We start from the raw sequence: 25,569 nt of genomic DNA, 5'->3' as shown, positions 1-25,569 counted from the left end.
AGAGAGGGGGAAAGGTGCCTCCATCTTGGAGAACTGCTTTTATCTCTTTGATTCCGAAGGAAGACCAAGATGTTACTCAAGTTAAAAACTATAGACCGATATCATTATTAAATACAGACTATAAGATATTTGCTAAGGTGTTGGCTAATAGATTGATGAGGGTTCTGCAACGGGTGATTCATGGGGATCAAACTGGGTTTATTAGTGGTAGGCAAATGAAAAATAATGTGAGGCATATAGTAGATGTGTTGGAATTTTTGGAAAGGAACAACCAGGTCCCTGCGGCGCTAATTTTTTTAGACGCTGAAAAAGCTTTTGATCAATTGAATTGGCAATTTTTGATGAAAGTTTTAGACAAAATGAATTTTGGGGATAAATTTTTGCAACCAATCAGGGCATTATATCAAAAACAAACAGCCCAAATAATAGTTAACAATAGCCTGACAGAAGTATGTAATATTGAGAAGGGCACAAGGCAAGGGTGTCCGTTATCGCCCTTGTTATTTGTGTTAACATTGGAGATATTATTGGTAAAAATACGAAATTCGGAAAGAATTAAGGGTATACAGATTAGAGATCAGGATTATAGATTGAGAGTGTTCGCAGATGATCTGGTTGTTACAGTGACCCAGCCGGAGAGTTCTGTTGTGGACCTGATGGAGATAATAATGCAATATGGGAAGGTTTCTGGATTTAAAGTTAATGCACAGAAAACTAAAATTTTGGCTAAAAACATGACAGCATCGCAAAAGGCCCTTTTAGAAGGGTTAACTGGATTTGAGATTGTTAAAAGGGTTAAATATTTGGGGGTGTTTTTGTCGCCCTCTAATACAAAATTATATAAAAATAACTATGAAAAATTATGGGGAAAAATCCAAAAAGAAATGGAGAGTTGGGAAAAATTGCAATTGTCTTTGTTGGGGCGAATCGCAGCAGTAAAAATGAATGTCCTGCCTAAATTTTTATTTTTATTTCAAATGATACCGGTTCTTAAGAAAGATTCTAATTTGGAGGAATGGCAGAGAGGTATCAACAAATTTGTTTGGGCAGGGAAAAGGCCACGAGTTAAACTTAAGATTATGCAGGATACTCGTGAAAGAGGTGGTCTTAAAATGCCTAATTTTAAATTATATTATGAAGCTGCTGCGTTAGCAGGTATAAGTGATTGGATTAATTTGACACAAGAGAGATTATTAAATCTTGAGGGCCACGACTTGCTGTTTGGCTGGCATGCATATTTGTTGTATGATAAGAAGGTAGATAATGTGTTTAGAGTGCATATTTTAAGACAGGCATTGCTGAGAGTTTGGAAGAAGTACAGACATAAGTTAGATTGTAAGATACCATTGTGGGCAATTCCAAAACACGCAATAGAAAATATACATGCTGGTTTCAAACATGATGTGACTACGTACAAGGAGATTCTAAGCTTGGAAAGAAATGTTTGGTGTTTGAAGCCATATAGTCTCTTGCGAGACGAGAAGATTGTTCAAAATTGGTTTCAATATACTCAGCTACGGGCCAGGTGGAAAGAAGATCAGAAAAATGGTTTTACAATGACTGATGAAAATCTGATGAAGCAAATTAGAAATCAGGGACCAGCACATATTAAACGGATATATCTTGCATTGATAGAGATTGATTCAGAAACAGAACTTGTTAAGGATTGTATGATAAAATGGGCCCAAAATATTCAGGAAGTTATCACAATGGACATGTGGGAAAAGATTTGGGTGAGGAACGTAAAATTTACACAAGCTCAAAATTTAAGAGAGAACTTTTATAAAATGGTTTATAGATGGCATCTAGATCCTAAAAAGCTTGCAAGTATGTATCCGAATTATCAGCCAAAATGCTGGAGATGTGGTGATGAAGATGCAACATATTTTCATGTATGGTGGACTTGTAAAAAGGTTAAGGCCTTCTGGATAAAAATTTGGTGGAATATGCAGAAGATCTTCAAGCAAAGGATAAAGTTTTGTCCGCAATTTTTCTTGTTGGGAATAATTACGGATGCTACGGTTGTGGACACTAAATTGATGTTAAATTTAATTACGGCAGCAAGACTTTTGATAGGTCAGTATTGGAAGAAAGAGGAACTGCCGACCATAGAAGAGTGGACTTTAAAGGTCTCTGACCTGGCAGAGATGGCGAAGATTTCGGCTTATTTGAAAGATCACTCGCAAGAACGGTATATTATGGAATGGAGAAAATGGATTGAATTTATCCAGAACAAGTATAGGGTCAAGAAGTTTCATGTAGCATTTGAATAAGTCTTCTTTCTTTTTTTTTCTTTTTCTATTTTAGCTTTTCTATATATATTTAATATTACTAAGGTTTGTTTTATCCTATATAAGCTAGAGAGTGATGGATTTTAGAGTTTATGGTTTTTAGTATATGGTTGTTTATGATTGTTTTTTTTATATATATACCTTGTATTTAGCTCTGGGAAGTCGGGGGGGGAGGGGGGAGAGGGAGGGGGGAGGGAGAGGGGAGGGGGAGGGGGGATTGTTAAAGATAAACTGTATGTTAAAACTTTTTAATAAAAATATATATATATATATAACCAAAAGCCAAGGAAGGAAGCCCAAATCCCAGAACAACTCTCCATAGCAACCAACACCCAGATAAGCAGCAAACAGCCCCAGATAAACAATCGGGGAAGGAACAACACCTTAATCAGGGAACCATTAAGGAAGAAATTATACCCCCGTCAAGGCTGTCAGGGCAAGCCCTATGCATAAACTTAAATCTGCAAACTTCACTCTCCTATTCACACCAATGATGTTAGGTCTCCTGGAAATGAAATGTCTGCAAGAAAACAACCAAGCTCAGAGCGCACAAAAGGCCCAAGGGTTAAATACTGCATTGTATCTATTCTCCAGTAATGGAGCACAGGAGAGTCACAGAAATTTGAAATGTGCGATTCCAGTTTGGACTGGTGCAAGAAAAAATAGAAGCTCTCATGAAAGTGTTGAGGGTGGGAAAAGACAAATAATTACCACAGATAAGACAAAAGGGAAGAATCTTACCACCACATCTTTTTTCTTTGATACTGCTGGTTCTTGCAACATTTATATCTACAATAGCAAATACGGTAATTGAATTAGCTGGATGGTGAAGAATATCTGTTCCAAGTAAATTTCATCTGACTGCAAACCAATTATTCCTCAAATGATACCTTAAGTACACAATAAAAAAAAGTAAAGGTAAAGGTTCCCCCGCACATGCGTGCTAGTCGTTTCCGACTCTAGGGGCCGGTGCTCATCTCCGTTTCAAAGCCAAAGAGCCAGCGCTTGTCCGAGGATGTCTCCGTGGTCATGTGGCCGGCATGACTAGACTCCAAAGGGGCAAAGAACGCTGTTACCTTCCCACCGTAGTGGTCCCTATTTTTCTACTTGCATTTTTACGTGCTTTCGAACTGCTAGGTTGGCAGAAGCTGGGATGAGTAACAGGTGCTCACTCTGTTACGCAGCACTCGGGATTCAAACCCCCAAACTGCCGACCTTCTGATCGACAAGCTCAGTGTCCTAACCCACTGATCCACTGCGTCCCTTAAGTACACAATACAAGTTGCTAATTTGCCAGAACAATAGTGCACTCAAACCCAGCAACTACTTAATAATAAGGCCTAACCCAGGTCCTTGGGAAGGACTTGACAGGTGGATCAGATCTGCCTGACAGTGCAACCAATCATTATAATTTTAGTAAACTGGTATGCCACACAGCAGTTTCTCAACCTTGGCGGCTTGAAGAGCTGGCTGGGGAATTCTGGGAATTGAAGTCCACACATCTTCAAGCTGCCAAAGTTGAGAGACACTGCCATACAGTAATATCAGCAGAATGTAAAAACCAAGGCAGGAGGAAGAAGATATTTAAATCCCATGAACTGGGCTGACATGAACATTTGGGGTAAGAGGGAAAACTAAGGAGCTACAAGTAACTCATCCTCATCTCCTCCCTCCAGCTCCATCTTACTGAACTGAGACAAGCTTTTAATTCTTCATTTTAGACATATCTCAATCTCCTTTCAACAAATGTGCAGCCACCTATCCAGGCCTCTTATTCAGGAATCACATCAGGGTATCATCAGTGCTTGCTCATACCTGGTATTAAATTGGAATCAGAATCACATGGGTGACTTTCGGTCGTATTCCCAAAGCACTGCTGACCCACAGGAAATAAAACGTTACACTGCCGAGTGCGGACTTGGATTCCAGACGCATCACAGCCTGACCACTCAGACCACTCGGACCAACTATCTGCAACAGACAAAAAATTGACGGTGTGTGAAGGGACCAACCGTTCACCATGTGCTCCCTTTAAATTTCCTCCTATCCCAATCTTCAGTCTTTTCTATTTTTAGCATATTAACCTGATTCCGCAAGGACAATCAATGCACTGGAGCAATGATTATGTTTTAGACCAAGGGTCTTCAAACTTGGCCCTTTTATGACTGGTGGACTTCAACCCTCAGAATTCCTCAGCCAGGCGTCATAAAAGGGCCAAGTCTGAAGAGCCCCGTTTTGGACCATCATTATGTTGATAAAAGGATGTGCATTTTTTTTAAAAAATGCACATTTTATATTTGATACTGCATCTTTCGGTGCTCTTTGTTGGATCCGGATGGATCAACAGTATGAGTTTCAGCAATTCGCCTACCCTGAAGGGGAACAAACTAAACTCTCAGCCACTTTCTTCTGCTCAAAATTTTTTTTCTGGTTTCCACACCTTACATCCTTAGAGAAACAATGGAACTGTTTTCGTGAGCAAATGTTTCGATTTTGATCCGCAGAGTCTTTTTTATGCAAGGGAGACAGATGGCGGGGGAAGCATATACAGAAATTCTGTCAACTCTAAATTAAAATACCTTTAGCTTTTGGGAAATACACTATACCAGAATAAAGGCTTACATAAAGGTAAAGGTAAAGGTTCCCCCGCACATGCGTGCTAGTTGTTTCCGACTCTAGGGGCCGGTGCTCATCTCCGTTTCAAAGCCGAAGAGCCAGCGCTTGTCCGAGGACGTCTCCATGGTCATGTGGCCGGCATGACTAGACGCCAAAGGCGCACGGAACGCTGTTACCTTCCCACCAGAGTGGTCCCTATTTTTCTACTTGCATTTTTACGTGCTTTCGAACTGCTAGGTTGGCAGAAGCTGGGACGAGTAACAGGCGCTCACTCTGCTACGTGGCACTCGAGAGTCGACCCGCCAAACTGCCGACCTTCTGATTGACAAGCTCAGGGTCCTAACCCACTGAGCCACCGCGTCCCTTAAGGCTTACATACATGTCACTTAAAGATGGAACTATTATTAATATTAATCTCCCATCACGTATCTTGTTCGTGTTCCACATTATTGGCTGCTGATAGTGATGGCAAAGAAGTGCAGAAAAGGACATCATGATCGTGCAGGAATTGGAGAGTTTATCAGTTCTGGACAACTGGGGAGAAGCTAATATGGAGAAGCACTGTCTGCTCTTATTGACTGTAAGGTCTAGTTTTAGCCTAGGTTAAAGCCTATCCTAATTGGGAAAGATTGATATTAGAAGCTAAACATCTGGAGAAAGCTGGTGAAGCAGCCAGAATTATTATGACCCCATGATAAAAGTGGGGAGGAGCCCTCATCTTCTTTCTGCCCTACAACATCCCCTTCCCCAGCTATAGATATATCTTCCATCCAGCCTTCTTCCTCTTAGCACTAGGTGTCTTACCATGGCAAGAACATTTCGCAGGCTTTACAAAATGAGACTGGCACTATCACCAGCTAATGCAAAAGGATAGCAACAGCAATGGAATTAGGCTTATATACTGCCCCATAGTGCTTTACAGTTGAATTAATTAGGAATGGAAAAGGCAAGACCTGCCCATGTAGGTGGAAAATATGGCTAAAGCAGTCTGACCACTGCTTTCCATGTGGCTGCTAATGGGGATTAGACAGCTCACACAGTTTTCAGAAAACTGCTGAGTTTTCTGCTTCAGCATCCTCAGTTTTTATGAACGAAAACATGATTTCCGCCTTGTATGTTATCGTTTGTTGTGGCCAATTCCATCCTGAGAAATCTTCAGAGCATGTTGGCATGGATTATAGCTCAACAATGAGTACAAGAGCACTACAATGGGCTCCTAAGGAAGGGCCCAAGCTAGATTAACAGGTGAGGGCATCATACTAGGCCAGGGGTAGGCAACCTTGGCTCTTTTATGACTCATGGACGTCAACTCCCAAAATACCTGAGCCAGAATGGCTGGCTCAGGAATTCTGGGAGTTGACGTCCATGAGTCATAAAAGAGCCAAGGTTGCCTACCCCTGCACTAGGCCTATCCCAATCGGATGAATGAAATCTACTTCTAGATTTGAAGCTAGATTGGAATGCTGAGTTCCATATTCCTACACCATCTAACTTACGGCTTTAGGTAAGCTAAAAGATCTCAGCATTATCTTCCTCAGTATAACTTGTGTGTAAAGGAAAACAACACGCTGCCTAATTTAATCTAATTCTTAATAATATCTGTTCTACAATTGCTGAGGAAACAAACAGGATGTTTCAAACCTGGACATTGTTCTGTATTACAAAGTGCTTCTTCGGTGTGGAGCCCTAAACAGATGTCGCCTCCATAAGCTGGTGCTGGGTTTGTACAGGAGCGAGTCCTCATATAATGGCCACTTCCACAAGTAGCAGAGCACATGGACCACGATGACCAACAGGACCAACTTCCATCAACTAGAAGAAGAAAAGCAGTGCTATTGTTTGTTGTTTCTCAAAAAGCAGATAAACACATAATGTAGACGACTGCAGTAAGTCTGAAGCCCCAATCTGGCTAACTGTGTGATGATCAAGTGGAGCTGAGGACTGCCCCCGACCTCCGTTCATTCCGCCGGGGCCTGAAGACCTGGCTCTTCGAGCTCTCTGGCCCAGGCTGAGGATTAATCTTATTTTAACTGGGGTTTTATTTATGTAGGGACAAATATATTTTTTTTTAAAAAATTAGTTTTTAACTTTTGTATCTTGGTTTTTTAATCACCCTGTAAACCGCCCTGAGTCCTTCGGGAAAGGGCGGTGTATAAATGTAATAAAATAAATAAATAAATAAATAATAATAATGTGTCCAAAACACAATTCCTTATCCCAGGGCCTGAAGAAAGAGCCACGTCTTCAAATTTTGCTTAAAATGACAGTAAGTCTGGGATATTATGAACCCTTGTGAGTATACCGGAGATTAAAAGCAAAGTCAAGAAACTCTGAAGTTATCTTCACACTTCACTGCACAAGAATTCCTCCTCACATCTTGGTAACAGCAATTACCACCACCCATGAAGTTTTATGTTTCCAAACGTGAATTCCGTCCCATCCAAGCACTCTTTGGAAATAGGAGAAGCAGCTGGTAGCTTGGAAAAAGCTTGAGCAGGTCATGCAGGAACAGGGGAGTTTGGAGATGGATTTTGGCACGGGAGAAACACACTGGCTGTCCATTCCCAAAGCATAAGCTTCAGAAGTGAAATTAGCTACTGGGTAAAGATGTCAAGGCCCTGCCTTCTGAAATGGTATTACATTTTTTACTTTAACTGGTCGACTAGCACGCATGTGCGGGGGAACCTTCACCTTTACCTTTAAAGAAGGAGAATATGAAGTTACCAGTAATAACTAGTATAGAAGGAGAAGGCCAACAGGCGAGGAGGGATTTTCCAGGTTACTTTACATAGTGTCAGATAGGTAACTATTTGCCTCTTGGGGGCTCTACTTGGTGCAGTAGGTTCCTAGCTCTCAGAGAGCAAGTTCTTTCCCTGGAGACCACATCAGCTGAGATAAGGATGCTTAGGCAACCAGATAGATGAGATGAGATTTATGGGACACGCTAGCTTTGTCCCACTGTGACAATGACAATCCCTTGTTGTCAGGGAGAAGGAGGGCTTTGGAGAAGGAGGATATCATTTCAAGGACAAACAAGATGTTCCTATAGAAGGGGCCCAATTCATGGGTGATGTACCTCTCACTTCAAGGATATTCCTCGGGGGTGGGGGGAGTGGAGGATACTTCTTTATAAAGGATTTGATCATTCAATACATAGACAAATATCCACCTCACAGAGTAACATGACTGGTGTGAAGGCGATAAATGTCATATGCCATCAAGATAAACTACTAAATACTGTTGGAGAAGAGGAAGAATTTACGGTCAAAAGGTAACATTGGGAAGCAGTTAGCAAATTCAAGTCCAGGACTGCCAAAGTAGCATTTTAGAGATGCCACTAGATCCATGCACAGGGCTAGTTAGACAGGCAGAGCTCAGGGGTCTGTCTCAATGTACGGATTTAGAAATGTCAGGTGGAGGATTTAGATTGGAAAGGCAGGCTACACTTGAACCAAAATAAAACCAGGATGCAAGTACAGAAAACAAACAAAAATTGGCACAGATTTTAAACGGCTCCTTGGGAGAAAATGTCAGCCCTACAAAGTAGAAAAGATGGAGACGCCAATGGCATATAAGCCAGGACTAATTTATATTGCAACAGCTATAATAACGAAATTTTGCAAGTCTGATTGTGCAGTTCCCCCACCTCCCCACACTTTATCTTTTTAGGCTTGTCTGAGCTATTTTTATCAAATTGGTTTGATCCGACTGTTAGTAACAGCTTTTCCTCCTGTCCTTCAAAGACATTCCCTATGGCCCTCTATACCAATAGGTGCTGGATGACATGTGACTCACAAGGACCTTTTGCTGACACCTGGACTGGAAAATATGTTGCTTATTAGAGTGGCTATAGTTTAGAGTAGATTTATGGGATCAAGAACTTTATATCTGTTAATTAAAAGAAGATAAAGAGATTATGAAACTGTTTAGATTATGATAAGGGTGGGAAGTTGCTTCCTTGTTTTCTTGTCCCTTTCTCCATTTTTCCTTTCCTTGTGTGGCTTTCTCGCAAAAGAAGTTTTATTCTATTTCTTCTTTCTAGTTTATACAGTAGAATCTTTTACTATTTTAATAAAATATAATTTTAAAAAAGTATGTTTCTAGGTGTGTGTAATGGAAGCAGTATCTCACTTAAAACTATCCTTGATCATTGGTCCATAATCTGAATTGTTGCCCAGTCATTCATAAGACGTGCCACCAAGCCATCCCCATGTGTTGCATGTTTATACTTCCTGTCCTATGAAAAAGCTTGAGCAGAAGGTTGGTCTAGAACAGGGGTGTCAAACTCAATTTCATTGAGGGCCGCATCAGCATTGCAGTTGCCCTCAGGGGGCCGGGTGGGTGTGGCCAGGGTGGGCGTGGCCTACTGGGTGGGCGTGGCTAGAGTGTGTATGGCCTACTGGGTGGGCGTGGCCAGCTCTACATCGTTCGCATCAAGGGTGCCTATGGGGGCCTGGGCAGGAGTGGGACAGATCTGAGGGTCTCTGGGCCAGGGCCAAGGCAGTGGGGGCCGTTCCCTCACTGTTTCCAGGATGGCTTCGCGGGCCACATGAAACCACTTCGTGGGCCGGATCTGGCCCCCAGGCCTTGTGTTTGACATGTCTGGTCTAGAAGACCTCCAAGGTCCTTCCAGCTTAAACAGGTTTTCAAGTAAAGGCTTAAACGCCTCTACTGGAAAAGGCTAAAATGCTTTAAATTCTTTGCATGTCTGAAGTTTGTAATCAAATGCAGCATGAAGAAAAAGATAAGAGAATTTCTCTTTCTAGAACTGCTAGAACTGTGGGTCATCCAATGATGCTCTGGAAGACAGAAAAAGAAACACTTCTATAGGATAATAGAAGTCACTAATGTGTGTAGCTTTAAAAGTGGGAATTGCATAAATTAAGGGATTAGAATGGTTTATAATTAACAAATAAATAGGGAAAGGTTTATCAAGAGTTATTGGTCTTGAGGACTCAATATTGTCTCCATGCTGGGAACAGGATGCTTCCAAATAAAACGTCTAAGGGAAAATGGTGGGAAAGGGAAGTGCCTTCATTTTTTGTTTGCAACATCCTATTGGCATCTAGCTGACCAGCATGAGAAATAAAGAAAATGCTGGAATAAGATGAGCTTGATTTAATTCAGCACAGTTGTTCTTCTGCTCTCATGCAGAAGAGAGTATAATTAAAGAAATAAAACTAAATAATTCTTTTTTTATAATGCACATTTGGGGAAAAAATTGCATAAAATAAAGCAGAGGGCACTAACATAAAAGATAAAAGCACTCAAGTCTCCTACTACTTCCTGGTAGGGTTACACAATGTTGAATGCTTCACAAATAACTCAAACTTCTATGGTCATTTACTTACCTGGGCATGGAAGGATGTTGCATTCTTGGTATTCCAGGGGAGGTCCCAGGCAAGGCAATCCCCCATACTTTGGCTCAGGATTATTGCAAATTCGTTTGCGATTTCGAATACCTCTGTTGCAGTCACAGCTACACTGAGACCAGGGGGACCAGGGGGACCAAGCACCATTGATGGTGTGACTGGAACGATGCCCAGAGTGCAAAAGATCGCCTAAGAATACAAATATAAACAGAATAAATAGAAGTAAAATGTGAACCTTCCAAAGACAATAATTTACTATGGTTGGAATCTGCAAATGTATTGATAACATTGTTCTAATTTAATTTGCATCTGACCAAGTAACTTTCGTACCGAGTCATATGGATTATAATATGGTATCAAAGACCGAGAGTTATACTTCATAGGAATCTGTGTAAGTGTTATTCCCAAAGCAATTTAATTAGGCCCTTAGTGGCTTTACCAAAGTAGATACTCCACTTTTGAAAGTTATAACTCTTTTTGAGGTCTGGCTATGCCTCATAATAGGGAAAAAAAACCCTTTACTATTAACTGGATCCAACTTTATCGTGAAGTCTGACACTGCCAAACTAATGGCTACTGCTTGGAAAATAGAGTGGTTTTCAAACAGACTTCAGTTGGTCTCCCCTCTACAGATCTGTCTTGAATATATAATTTGTGACAAATGTGGTTTATCCGTGTTTAAAATGTGGAAGACCTCAGAATGGTTGGCAAAATCAGCAAATAAAAATAAAGATGTCTCATGAAGAAGAGTAAATTCTTAAACAGATTTTAACAATATTAATTTAATTGCACTGAAACAGGTGGAGTAGTGGGCTAATGCCTCCTTCAGTAACACCAGCTGCCTGCAATTAGTGCAGGTTCGCATCCCACCAGGCTCAAGGTTGACTCAGCCTTCCATCCTTCCGAGGTAGGTAAAATGAGGACCCAGATTGTTGGGGGCAATTAAGCTGACTTTGTAATAATGTCGCTTGGGGGTGTGTGTGAAAGCCCTAACAAGCAGGCATATACATAGAATGAAGGCTACTGCTAAGCTTGTAAGCCGCCCTGAGTCTTCGGAGAAGGGCGGGATATAAATGGAATTAAAATAAAATAAATAAATAAATAAATAATGTTAAAGGTTATAATGGTTATGTTAAAAAAATAATAATGAGCCAAATAAAAAACAAAATAGACAAGTAAAATTTAAAAGCCACCGCTTTTTATCAAAATGACTCTCTTCCAACAGGTATACAATACACAACAAATAAGGGCATCTGTTGTAGCATGTATCTTCTGTAAAAACTCAATGATCAGGATGAATTATGTATAACTTCATTTAAAATGAATCCTGTGACTTTTAAGTCTAGGATATTTGTCATGCTCGCTTTTTTGCTGCATGTTTTTATCCATGACTTAGGAAAAGTGAACTGTGGTTTAGCCGCACATTTATTTTTTGTTTGTACTGCAAATGAATTTCAATTGATCACAACAGAAATGTTTTTTAAGGATGAGACAGAAGTGCAATACAACTCTTGGCAGCCATATCAATTTTGAGTCTTTGTAAGAAGTAAACAAATGAACAGTGCCAGTTCCAGATGCAATGGCTACAAAGAAAACTGCACATGTAGAGGCATTTTCACCCATTACTCTGCAAAACAAGTAACCAAGCTTCATCAAAAGCCTTTTCACCACTCCTTTTATTTTATAAATTACTTTACAGCCAAATTCTAGGCATGCTTGTTTAGATAAAACCTGGTGTGTTCTCATTAACTCCCAGTATGTAGGATGGCATCCTTATTGTTTTGTCAAAAAAAGTCTGTACCTCCTCTTGCTGGAATAATTAGGGACCTCCAACTGCAGGGATCCCTCATCAGTTTAAGAAAGATATCTAACAGAGTCTACAATACTGACAACAACGTGCAGAAGAAGATGTTAAGAACAAGACTAAAGTACAAAGTGGAAAGATATTAAGGAGGGGGGAAAACCCCGCTAGGAAGGAGATGGGACTTGCCCAATCATTGTAGAATACTGAATGTTATTTATAGTGTACGGGGAAATGAAATGAACAGGGCACTGTAAGCTGGGCGGCTATCTGAACAGAAGAAACATTCTCACGGTTTGTGGTCATTTCCCTTTATGCAAGTTACCGTTCTTACCACCTGAACAGCATGGTGAATCCAAGCCACTTCAAAAGCACCACCTCAATCATCCTTACAATAACTCTACAAGGTGGATCCTCACTTGGCAAATGTAGCATTTGTACAGAAAAGCTTGCTGAAAGGGAAAAGGGAGCTTTAAATCTGATATTTCTTGCCTCAGTTTTTTAGTGAGACACTAGCTCTTTTCTGTTTTTATCTTTATCCTCAAGTCTATTCAATTCACAACAATAATTGCGAGAGATGCAATTACCAGGTTCTTTTTAATTAAAGCAACGCAAAGTCAATGGAGACAATGATTAAAAGCCTTCAAGTGCTTGAGATTCTGCCAGACAGAGGTTGCCATTGTTGTCTCCTGGCCTAGAATCAAGAGTCAAAGACGAGAAAAGGGGAAAAGATGGACGAGTTATAACAACTTGTGTTTAGGTGCAGCGTTAGGAATGTTAAAATGGTCACAACGGCACCATAGCAGAAGAGCTATTCTACAAGATGTAAAGAATGAGGCACACAAGCCATGTTAAAGGAAGTTTTAATTGCAAAATGCTTGCTGCAGGGAGGATGGTAGAAGACAATTGTCCTGCTGGCATTTCAAATGAGTTGTTGCTGGCTATAAAGTTTTATTTCACAGACTTGGGTCTGTATACAACTCTGTGCAACTGGAAGAGAATCAGAAAAAGCAAGGCAACTGGTATGTGGGTGGGTAGGGCCCAGGGAAAGGGAATGTGTACATAGAGATCAAGAATCTTTTATGTTGAGAGAAAACATTCATGAGAGCAAAATCTTATACTGAAGAATCAGTCAGAAGGTGCAACGTGTGTTAATTCTCCCACTGCTCCTGCCCCAGCCATTGTCCTCAGAAGGGATATTTGCAAGGAAAAAAACCACAAATACTCCACATCAACCCCTTAGACCAGACATGTCAAACTTGTGGTGTCATGTGACATCGCGCGACGCATAAGAGCTTTTTCGCCACTGCTGACAATGGGGTGGGTGTGGTTTCTTCATGACGCATCCGGCCCGCGGGCTGGCAGTTTGACACCCCTGACTTAGACTGTGTTGTATGTTAGTTAAATGCAGAACTAGGAGTGCAAAGATCCAGATTCTAGTCTTTCCTTAGGCAAGAATCCAGCTGGATAATCTCAGGCCAGTCACATTTTCTTTGTACTAATGATGATCAGATTTTGTGATATTGGGTGATAAACAAACACCCTTGTCATAGCATGTATTGATAGCCTTGCTGCAAGAGCTAGGGAAGCACAGTATTAAAAGAAGCAGAGCCCCAGCATGCAGGACAAATGATAAGGAAAACAACAAACAACAACTCTCTACTCTATCCTCTACTTCTATCCTATAAATATCTGGCTCATTTATCTTTCCAGAAAACAAAGAATTGAGGGGGTTTCCCCTAGAAATCCAAAGATATTTGGATTTGACAAAACTGTTATTAGACAAACACTCACTAAATAAAAGCAACATATAAGCTAAAGAAATTGGACCAACACAGGGAAGGAATGAGATAACAGTGTCAGTTTTAGAGGCTAAGATACAAGTTCTAGCAAATCATAGGCCAGGGAGCTTTTAAGTATAAATAAGGTATCTAGGGCTAAGGACTAGATGACTGCAAGAAATTAAAGTCCTTCCATTCTCCACCATTCAGTCAGCACTGAAGAAGCTTTTTGGATGAGAAGTGTAATGACTTCAAGGAAAAAAACAAGAAAGTCCAGTTGCCTTTTGAAAAAGCACCTTTCGGACATCAATAAGGTAAAGGTAAAGGTTTCCCCGCACATGCGTGCTAGTTGTTTCCGACTCTAGGGGCCGGTGCCCATCTCCGTTTCAAAGCTGAAGAGCCAGCGCTTGTCCGAGGAAGTCTCCATGGTCATGTGGCCTGCATGACTAGACGCCAGAGGCGCACGGAACGCTGTTACCTTCCCACCGCAGTGATCCCTATTTTTCTACTTGCATTTTTACATGCTTTCGAACTGCTAGGTTGGCAGAAGCTGGGACAAGTAACAGGCGCTCACTCTGTTACGCGGCACTCGGGATTCGACCCACCAAACTGCCGACCTTCTGATCGACAAGCTCAGCGTCCTAACCCACTGAGCCACCGCGTCCCTTTATCAAATAAGGTAAAAGCCATTATAAATTACAATTAATTGTTATTCAGATAAAACAAAAGATGTCAGAAAAAGCAATACCTTTTCAATTTTAAAAATATATTCTAATTATCAGATATTTTCAATGATCTATCAAGCTAATAGGGAGATTTTTTTAAAAAAAAACACAGGCAGGGTGATTTGCAAAAATAAAACATTAAAATCTCTTCCAAAGCACATTACATATACCTTTATGCATAAAAACATGTTTCTAAAGAAAAATACAGCTCAGTGTTGCCTTGTATCACAAGATAAATGGCATGTAAATTTGACATATAAATAAACAGATAGATAAAATTTTGTTGTTGTTTTTTCCTGGAGAACTGAGTGGCAGCAGTTAATTTTACAATGATGTCTTTTGTGTTCATATTTCCTGGATGTTTTTTCTCAAGCAACATGACACTATGTATAAGTGCAATAAACTAACACAGATGTTAGCAGTTATTACTCCCTTCAACTGCTGCTAACTCTTTGAGGCTGTCCAGATCAGGAAACGGATACCACAAAATGACTAGAATTTTACTGAGATTGGTTACTGCAATAGTTTTATGAGCCTGATTGCATTTTCCTTTTCTTTCTTCTTATACCACAAGGAGCCAGGGAAGTGCCACTCTGAGCCTCTTTCCTAACACTTTCTCTGTTTCCCACACTCAGCACATCCTTTTGCGGTGTTGTTGTAACAAACTCTAAATAGTGTCATCTCTATGACTCCCTACAATGGAAAGATAATAGGGATCACACCAGAGGTGGGTTACATTTGCTCCACTGCAGGGGCCAGATATGTTCATCAGTCATAGGTAGTGATAGTAAGAAACCCAGGGAGAGAGGAGAAGGACTGCTGCCTGATGAACCATGTATCTCCATGTGCATGCCATTAGGTTCAGCCCTAAAAAAGCTCCCTGCAATTCATACTCCATCACTTAATTTACTGTAATGATAAGCACTTAGTTGTTGTTGTTAGCTGCGAAGTCATGTCCGACCCATTGCAACCCTATGGACAACGTTCCTCCAGGCCTTCCTGTCCTCTACCATCTTCTGGAGTCCATTTAAGCTCACGCCTACTGCTTCAGTGACTCCATCCAGCCACCTCATTCTCTGTTGTCCCCTTCTTCTATTGCCCTCAATCTTTCCCAGCATTAGGCTCTTCTCCAATGAGTCCTTCCTTCTCATTAGGTGGCCAAAGTATTTGAATTTAAGCTTCAGGATCTGGCCTTCTAAAGAGCAGTCAGGGTTGATTTCCTCTAGGACTGACAGGTTTGATCGCCTTGCAGTGCAAGGGATTCGCAAGAGTCTTCTCCAACACCATAGTTCAAAGGCCTCAATTCTTTGGCGCTCACCCTTTCTTATGGTCCAACTTTCACTGCCATACATTGCAACTGGAAAGACCATAGCCTTGACTATACGCACTTCTGTTGACAGAAGCACTTAGTGTTTCTACCTAAAGTCTGTAAGACCTTCTATTATAACAAGCTTAAAAGATTGACAGTGGTTATGTAGTAGATGATTGCTTACCATCAGTTGCACATCCAGTGGCACCATCCTTTGAACAATAGCGCATTTCAATCCGTTGCCTTCCCACATCTAACAAACTTGCATCAGGAAGACGTGCCTTACAAGTGTATCGGAATCGCTGTTCGTAGTGCCCACCATTGTCAGAGATATTCACTGGTGTCCATGGAGTCCAAGGAGTTGTCTTCTTCAGTTCTGGACAGGGGTTGGTATTGCAAGCCTGATACTCCTATAAGAAATGACATGGTTTAACAGAATTTAACAGAATAGCAGAATTGGAGGGGACCTTAGAGGTCTTCTAGTCCAACCCCCTGCTCAGGCTCAAAACCCTATACCATTTCAGACAAATGGCTGTCCTGTCTCTTCTTAAAAACCTCCAGTGTTTATGATACTCTGTAATAAATGTATGATACTGTATGATAATTCAGATAATTAAGATCAGATCTTGCCAAAGCTTACTGTCTGGTGACAGATTGTTATAGTATGGTTAATATGCGAGGTTGAAAGATTGCAACGGGTTCAGCCTTCCATGGACCAAATTATCCTGAACTGGAAGCTAAAAAAGACATTAACAATTAACATTAACAACTGCAGAAATTATCACTTGGATACTAATAGACTTACAGTAGGCAATAAACAAAGCAATTTATCTCGTAAATTCCAGATCCAATGCATGATAGAAATAATGGAATATACTTTATATAAGATATAATGTTATGGTCTTATATTGTTAGGATACACTGGATTATTTGAATTGAGTATTTTAAATTATATCCACACTTATTTTTTAAAAATAAAATCCACTGACACTAGTAAAAACATAGCTTTAAAAAATCACAAGCAAATCGCTCCAAAAAGGGAATTCGAAAGGGAGGAAAACCCAACTATCAAGATCTTTCTCTTGGATAATCTTGTCCCAAAACATTCAGAATTTGAATGGTTAAAACTACATATGAGGCAAGCCATCACCACAAAAGTAAACACCTACAGCATACGTATATTAGAAATAGCAGTTCTACTGTTCTGTTTATTTTGGCCCTCCTGCCCATTATTGTCAGGGAACAGCAAGGAAGTTTGAAATGACATAGGGCTCCAACACAAGAAATCCCATGGGAAGAATAGGTTTTCCTGACAGTTATAATGATGAGATACCAGCACCATAACACCCGGCTTCTTTGAAGCTCCATCGCACAGCCCATTCTGGTTTGATACAGCTAATTTGGCCAAAACTTCAATGAAGTTTTCTCATGAATTCTTCTTCTTCTTCTTGTGCCATATCCGTTATCGGACGTTGGTGATCATGTTGTCGATCCTGTTTTTATCTGGAGCCACACGAAAAAGTGCTGCTGAGTTTTGTCCAAACCAGTCCCCTAAATTTTAAATCTATGATGTTCTTCTTCTGCCTGGACCTTGTTTGCCTTCTATCTTTCCCTGGAGGATTAAATGGAGTATGCCATATTTTTCTGGGTGTCGCATCACATGTCCGAAATATTCTAACTTTTGTTTCTTAATTGTTTTGATGATTTTCCTTGGCTTTCCCAGGCGGCTTATCACCTCCTCATTTCTGATCTTGTCAACCCAGCTTATACGTAACAGCCGCCTGTGCTTCTAGTCTCTTCAGGTGGCCTTCTGTCAGAGAACAATTCTCTACTCCGTAGAACAGGATAGAAAAAATATAACATCTGACAAGCCTGATTTTCGATCTTAAGCTTATTTATTTATTTTAATTCCATTTATATCCCGCCCTTCTCCGAAGACTCAGGACGGGTTACAAGCTTAGCAGTATGTCGTGACTGCAGAAGACCTTTTTCATTTTGAAGAATGGTGTTCGAGCTTTCTGTACCCTTGTCTTTACTTCAGTGGTCATGTCCCAGCTTTCATGTAAATTAGAACTGAGGTGTGTGATCCTTTCAACTTTTTCTAATGGTATTCCTTCTGAATTTATTGGTGGTAAATTAACGGGTTGTTTGCTGACGACCATGATCTTGGTTTTTGAGGTGTTAAGCTTCAAGCCGTATTTTTCAGATATTTCTGTGACTCTGTTGATGAGGAGCTGAAGGCCTTCATGCTTACTGGCAAGCAGAATTGTATCTTGTCATGAATTGGTGAAACTAAACTCTCACCTAACTGTTCTCTTCCTCAGTGAAATCATAACATGTTTAGAATCTCTTTCTGGTTTCTGTGCTGGATTAAGAATGGCAGATACCCCAATAGTACCATAGCAAGAGAAAGAGGCTAGGGGGAATTCAGTCCTTTAATATACAGTATGGGCATAGCTCTTAAACTAGCTATCTCTGATTAGTTAAATACGTGATGTTGTAGATTCTGGAGTCCTCCTCTACTGAAAAATGCACCATCTAAACTAATGGTTTCTGCAATACTGATGTTCATCATTAAATAGCCTCATTTTAGGTCCTCAGGTTAGTTGCTCATTTCACAGCATTTAATTTTTCACTCTATGTATACAGTTAGCACAAACAGGCTTTATGACTGAATCAAAAGAGAGCCGTAATTACAGCAGGTAAAATGAAACATATTTCTCCTACATAATATGTGTGATGGTTGACTTCTCATGGGTTAATGCCAAATCACTCCCCTCAGTAAAAATCACAAGAGAAAACTTGCTTTGATCTGTTATGTTATGATAGGACTGCTCTGACCTTTTATTTACCACTCAAATTTAAAGGTTCACTAAGGGAGATCAAAATAATCCTCCCCTTGAAGTCTACAATACAGAGGCCACTGAAAGGTAAAGTGAAACGGAGAACACTCTTAACTTGAGTTTGTGTGGACAGAATATAAATAGATCTTATTTATCGCGGACACTTCTGGTTTTGCTCAGTTAAAATACCAAACAATAAGAAAGAAATCCGTAAATCAGAATATAACCCAGATCACCACAGCAGCAGAACTGAGTAAAACTATAGAATTAATATTAAAGACAACTCTGAAATACTGGAACAACAAAAAAATTCACCAGGGACTGGAATGGATTCCCAGCTGGCATCACGGCACTCTTCCACCATCATGCAGGAAGGAGAATTTGGCAACAGGCGTACAAACTTCCATGCTACAGTGTGCAAACATGAAGCAGCCTATAGAACCTTAAGCACAAACTTCCATGCTACAGTGTGCAAAAATGGAGCAGCCAGAGAACCTTTAGCACAAACTTCTAGTATGTGCAAACGTGGAGCAGCCACTTTCTGAGGCACTGAATTCATGTTCCCATGTGCTCCACAGCCTCATTTGGAGGTAATATTCGAAGCATGCACACTTCTAAAAATGATAATATTTGTTGTCTACTGATGAATTAGTGTATTTCTGAATTCTTCTCTGGGTCATACAACATCACCTTCTTGACTCACAAATTTAGGACTCACAAAGTCCTACAAATACAAAAGCAAACAACAAAATGCAGACAGTACTCACAACACTGCAACCCGGACAATCTGGACCATTTTCGCAAGTTCGGTGGCGAGCCTGAATGCCTCCTCCACACTGAGCTGTACATCGTTCCCATACACCCCAGCCAGTCCAGAAGACATGCGGAGAACACAACAAATGCTCATTACAATACCTGTAAGAAGGAAAACAATATCAGATTTAATGTGGTCTTTAATGTGTTGTTGTATTAATATGATTTATCAATATACGACACATGTCTGGAAATGAAAGAAAATTCAGTTACAAACATCTCCTTTTGAGCTTGAATCAGATAATTTTGCCTTGGATGCAAAATAAAAACATGATTTGATATTCACATCATTATTTAGATTTTCTCCTCCCCCCCCCGCCCACCCCCAGAGTTCTCTCATCTTTCCTTTTTTTCCCCTTGAAAATTATTTACAGTCTGTTAGGACCATTAAGCCAGCAGGCTACAGGACAGTACTAGCATTCAGTAGTGCGAACAAGAGATTGCCACAAGCTGTTTGTGATAGGCTTACGTTCTGATTGAGTGATCAAGAGGCTTCTCCATTGTGATTGTGAAATAGCTGTTTGGAGCAGAGAAGCTAACACAACTCTGCTCAGCCAGGTACTCAAAGAACATGGCCAACTGCTGCATGGTTGGTGATGAAGCTAGCTCAGTGAAATCTACTGCAACTAAGAGAGCAGAGAAGGGGAGGAGCAAATAAAGGAACATTATAGGTTGTTTTTGTTAGTTGCGAAGTCGTGTCCAACCCATCGCGACCCTATGGACAATGTTCCTCCAGGCCTTCCTGTCCTCTACCATCTTCTGGAGTCCATTTAAGCTCACACCTACTGCTCCAGTGACTCCATCCAGCCACCTCATTCTCTGTCGTCCCCTTCTTCTATTGCCCTCAATCTTTCCCAGCACTAGGCTCTTCTCCAGTGAGTCCTTCCTTCTCATTAGGTGGCCAAAGTATTTGAGTTTTAGCTTCAGGATCTGGCCTTCTAAAGAGCAGTCAGGGTTGATCTCCTCTAGGACTGACCGGTTTGATCGCCTTGCAGTCCAAGGGACTCGCAGGAGTCTTCTCCAGCACCATAGTTCAAAGGCTTCAATTATAGGTAGGACAACCTAATCTACTCCTTTTTTGTTTTTTGAAAAAAATGAACGTGCAAAGTTTCTTCACCATCTTATACATGCATAAAGAAACAAAAATAAGGCCAAAACTACAGATATGCATGAACCTTTACATGCTGATCTCTAAAGACCAATCGATTAGAGAGAACAGGTAACGGATCATTTGTATATTATCCATACAGCATTCCTCCAAAAATTTAGATCTACATGCTGAACTGCTTACTCACTTTTATAGATCTGAGGATAGACCAGAAGCTGCATAATAAAAGGACCTCAACCATTGTGATATTAACATTTAACTACCTAATTTAACAAGAAGAAAATGCAAATATTTAACATAATATACGACTATACATACAGATGTAACCAGATTTGACCAAATCCTGATGATGAGGTTGAAAAGAAAATCTAAAACAGATTTTTATTTATACAGAATGGGTCATAATGTGTTCCATCTTGATTTTGGACATTGACAACATCACTTGGTTCTTTGGAACTCCAAAATACTATAAGAACAGTGGTACCATAGCAGCCACATGTAGAAAGGAATACTACTAATGTAAAATGGCATGGGGTGGGAATACTAGATTTGGTCTGCCATCCCATCAGAGTGACCTTTGTATTCAGATAAACATTGACTTCTCCAATATGGTGGAAAGATAAAGAGATCCTGAGTTCTGTTATTTCTTCCAGCTCACTCTGCCCAGTTTTTCAGTTATGTATGGTATTGTGTGAACTCTGCCAGCCAGCTGACCTAGCCAAATGACTTTCTGAATAGAAAAAAATAACTCAATGGTTATTTCCACCTCAAACCAGCGATCAGTTCCCTCATATTCAAGAAGAGACATCACTAGTTCTTTCAGAAACTCTTTCTTCTTTCTTACCCGCTGCAAGGCTACTTACTACAAGCTTTTATCGCATTCTGTCCCATAACAAAGTTAGAGAAACAACAGCTTTTATGAAAATTGACATGCTTCACAATCTTGTAAAGCTCCCTGTTTTTTGCAAACATCTTTCCATTCTGCTGGAAAAAGTGATATCAGTAGGTTTGTAACCTTCCTATGCTGAAAAAAAAATGCATCTTTTTAATCCAGGCAAAAAGTAGAATTGAGCCACCTCTGGAGAAACCAGCTCTGACTATATCCAACCATTTATGGAACTCCGGACTGGGCCTCAAAACTAGAAAGGCTTGCTTCTGCATAGCCTTAATTATAACCACAGGAGGCCTCAATGTCAGCCTTATTCAAGCCAGGCTTTATCAATTTATGCCCCTTATGGATAGCCAAGCCGTTTGACCTGTTTTACATTTCACTCTACTTCACACACAGTTTAGACAGTAACAGCTGACAACTGGAGTTGGAACATTCCCAAATATTTTTGAAAAGTGTTTTGCATTTAATAAAAGGAAAAAAAAATGATGCCGGTTTTATATTTTCTTCCCTGTATGCACAGCACACAACTGCATTCCCTGCAGCCAAAAGCAAGCAAGCCCCAGAAATCTCAAATATGATTCAGTCTCATTTCAAGAATGAATCTGCTGGAACACAGGAGTCTGAGCAAAATCCAATTAATCCTCTTGGAAGCATTTCAAACTAGTAGGTCATGCTTTCTCCCTGCTGATATTCCCCTCCGTGTTATTTTTTTTTCCTTTTCGAGAAACCCAGAGGATTTATGGTTTGCAATGATTCTACAAAACAAACAATGCAAGAATATTAGTCTCTGACTGGTAGACAGACCTCTGCACTGACCTTGTGTCCAGAAATGATGAGACAGAATTGAGAAGGTAACATGGAAAAACTGTCAAGCAAGAAATATGACCTTTGACATATCCAACAGGCCATGCTCAACTTCCAACAGTTTTAAGTAATGAGAAAGAAAACAAGCTAGTTTCTTCTACTGGCAGAATAGGAACACCCCTTTTACACATAAAAAAAAGAAAAATGCTGTTGTTTGGTTATATAATTTATTACTAACTCTTACTAGGCAAAAGAGTTCTACCTCATTGATCAGAGACCCACAACTATCCAGACTTTCCCAGGCTGTTTCACTTCTAGTGTGTTGGAATAGGTTTGACTACAGATCCTATCACTTCCAGCCAGAATGTCAACAACCAAACTTGTTGAAATAATGAGAGGTATGTTATAATACACCCAGGGAAGCCCAGCCTAGAGATATTTGTTTTAATAAATTAAATCAGTCAGTAAAACATAACAGACATTGCTCCAAATTAATCAGGAAGCAATATTTACTTATTTTTTTTCCTCCACAAATGGTTTAATCTTAAAAAGACAGAAAGTTTAGTGTAAACTGCAAGGGACATACTATATCTATATCAATCTATCTCTTAAAACAATAAAATTAGCACTAACTCTGATGATAACTGTTATTGGCAATTTCTGAATGGAATTAACACATAAGGTAACAAATTTAACAATCTATCTTGACTGTGTATCAGAAATTAGCAGAATGCCCTGAAAATTTAGTTAAAAGAAATATAATGGTGACACTATAATGCTGACAATAAAGAAAAAAAATGAGCTGTGGTTTCTATTACACCCATGGTACAGGGATAATATTGTACTTCAGAAGGAATGTTCTTATATTACCCTTCTAAATTAGATTTGGGGAGGGCATTAAAACAGGCTTTATTTAAAACTTAAATGTAGAAGTAAAATATTGGAATAAGTATGAAGCTGGTTTGGAAGTTAAAATTTGATTATTTATAAATACATTCTATGGGAGGGCAGCAGTGTGATCTTCTTTTTCTTAAATCCTCTGTCTTAAAGATAATTTAGCTTGATCTGGCCCTAATGGTAAAATAGCATCGCTAGAAAAGCTGTAATAGTTCAACTGCCTTTGAGTATTAGGTGAAACAAGAACGGGTTTGGTGTAGTAGTTACAGCACTAGGCTAGAAGCCAGAAGACTAAATTCTAGTCCTGTTTTAGGCGTGAAGTCAGTTGGGTGACCCTAGGCCAGTCTCTCTCTCTCAGCCTTAGGAAGGAGGCAATGGCAAACCACTTTTTAAATCTTGCCAAAAAAACTTAACTAATTAATCAACAACAACAACTTTATTGATTAGCCCTTGGGCCATATCAAAGTACAAAGTTCCAGCAACAAACCATCACCGAAACTAGATAAAAACAATCCAAAATGGAATTTGATAAAATACAATTTAAAATGGAATTAAAATACAATTTAAGTTAAAATAGTAATAAAATACAAATTTAAGATATAGATAAAATATGATAACATTATATTTCGGAGTCGCCCTTACAATCTACCCCAATCAGTCCCACATATGCAGATCTTAACTGGATCATTTTGTTTAAATACTGTGCTACGTTGAATGTTCTTTTCAAGTTTGGCCGGACATAAGGTAAGTTATTTTGATATGGGGATCCCAATGGGTCATTCGTTTGGTATATAGACCAAGATACCTGTCTCTCACCCTCTTATACAAACAACAGTCAAATAGGATGTGAGCCAGGTCCTCTACCTCTGCCCCTCCGCAAATGCAGAGACGCTCATTGTACGGTATAGCATGAAATCTCCCATATCTGACCATTGTATCAAGCTGTTCGAATCTCGCCCTCGTAAATATCTCCCTAAGATGTTTTGGGAGTTGTAACTTCAAATAACTGTCCACTTGAAAAGTACATTTGTATTTACTCAGCCATTTCAAGTTACCCACCTTACTAAGGATAGCTATATCAGTTTGTGCTTCTATATCCTTAATTCTTTGGGCAACTCTTTTTTTAGATTGTTCTCCTGTTACGCAAGAAACAGGAAGGCCACAGCTTCTTACAAAATTTGTTAGTTTGGTGATCCAGGAGATTTGTGATTGCAGTTTTATTTGCTCTAGTAGGCATAATTTGGGGAGTCTATCAGTCTCCATTTCATTAACTTTGCACCAGTAGTTATAAGCTCTAATTTTAGATAATGCCTGAATTGTATGAATTCCCAATTCAGCTCTAACTGCTGCAGCAGATGTTCTTGGGTCTACACCCAAAATACATCTCAGATGCTGGGACTGTGTTTGTTCTAAAGCTGTGGTTGAATAAAGACCCCAAATTTCTGCTCCATACAAGAGCATTGTCGTAACCTTAGCCTTATAAACTTTGAGTAGTGGAGCTAGGGACCCTGGGTAACTATGGTTCTTTAGTTTGAGCAATAAATTCAAACGGGCTTTTGCTCTAAATGTACTTCGTTGATGATGACAGGCCCAAGATCCAGTCTTGGAAAAAGTTACTCCCAAATATACAAAGGTATTAACCTGCTCAATTGGTTCACCATCTAATTGCCACTTATGTCTCTGATGGTTTCTTCCAAACACCATTATTTTCGATTTGGATTTGCTAATAATTAGGGAGTTATCCTGGCAATAAGAGCTGAATCTTCTTAATAGCCTACGTAATCCTACTTGTGAGTATGATAATAAAATCATACCATCAGCATAAAGCAAGCTGTTACAGTAAGTATTTAGGATCATCGGCATGTGTACCATGGTATCCTTCATTAACCCTGGCAAGTCATTGATGTATAAATTAAATAATAATGGGGCCAGGATACACCCTTGCCTTATCCCTTTATTTGTGTGAATCCTGTTAGTCAGGGCCCCATTAACCCCATACCGCACCCTCAAACAGGTACTTGTGTAAAGGGTTTTAATCAAAGCCAGAAGTCTGGGTTCTATTTTAAGAGATGTCAATTTACTCCATAGTACGTCTCTATTTACCATATCAAATGCTGCTGTAAGGTCTATAAAAGCAGCAAACAGGGGTCTCCTCTTATAGGCATATTTGGCAATTAGATGGTTCAAAACAAAGCAGTTATTAATAGTAGATCTGTTCTGTCTAAAACCTGCTTGTTCTTCTGTGAGGATGTTGTTTTCCTCTACAACTAATTAATCATCAGAAGAGAATTGGTATTCAGGTATCCAAATTATTGAA

General features: G+C 39.8%; 1 protein-coding gene across 1 annotated transcript in view; it reads right to left on the bottom strand.

The window, feature by feature from the left end:
- The window catches only part of SEMA5A (semaphorin 5A), a 199,978-nt gene that overhangs the window by 6,571 nt on the left and 167,838 nt on the right, over positions 1–25,569 (bottom strand). The window contains exons 15-20 of the mRNA XM_083360625.1: positions 19,506–19,653; positions 16,080–16,305; positions 10,259–10,468; positions 6,549–6,719; positions 4,107–4,262; positions 3,033–3,080 (exon numbers count right to left, since the gene is read on the bottom strand). Coding sequence (XP_083216751.1) covers positions 3,033–3,080; positions 4,107–4,262; positions 6,549–6,719; positions 10,259–10,468; positions 16,080–16,305; positions 19,506–19,653 — 959 coding nt within the window. The remainder of the gene's footprint in view (positions 1–3,032; positions 3,081–4,106; positions 4,263–6,548; positions 6,720–10,258; positions 10,469–16,079; positions 16,306–19,505; positions 19,654–25,569) is intronic.

The sequence above is a fragment of the Vipera ursinii genome (genome assembly GCF_947247035.1).
Source record: "Vipera ursinii genome assembly, chromosome: 3".
Classification (NCBI taxonomy): domain Eukaryota; kingdom Metazoa; phylum Chordata; class Lepidosauria; order Squamata; family Viperidae; genus Vipera; species Vipera ursinii.
This window is presented reverse-complemented; position numbering and strand designations above follow the sequence as displayed.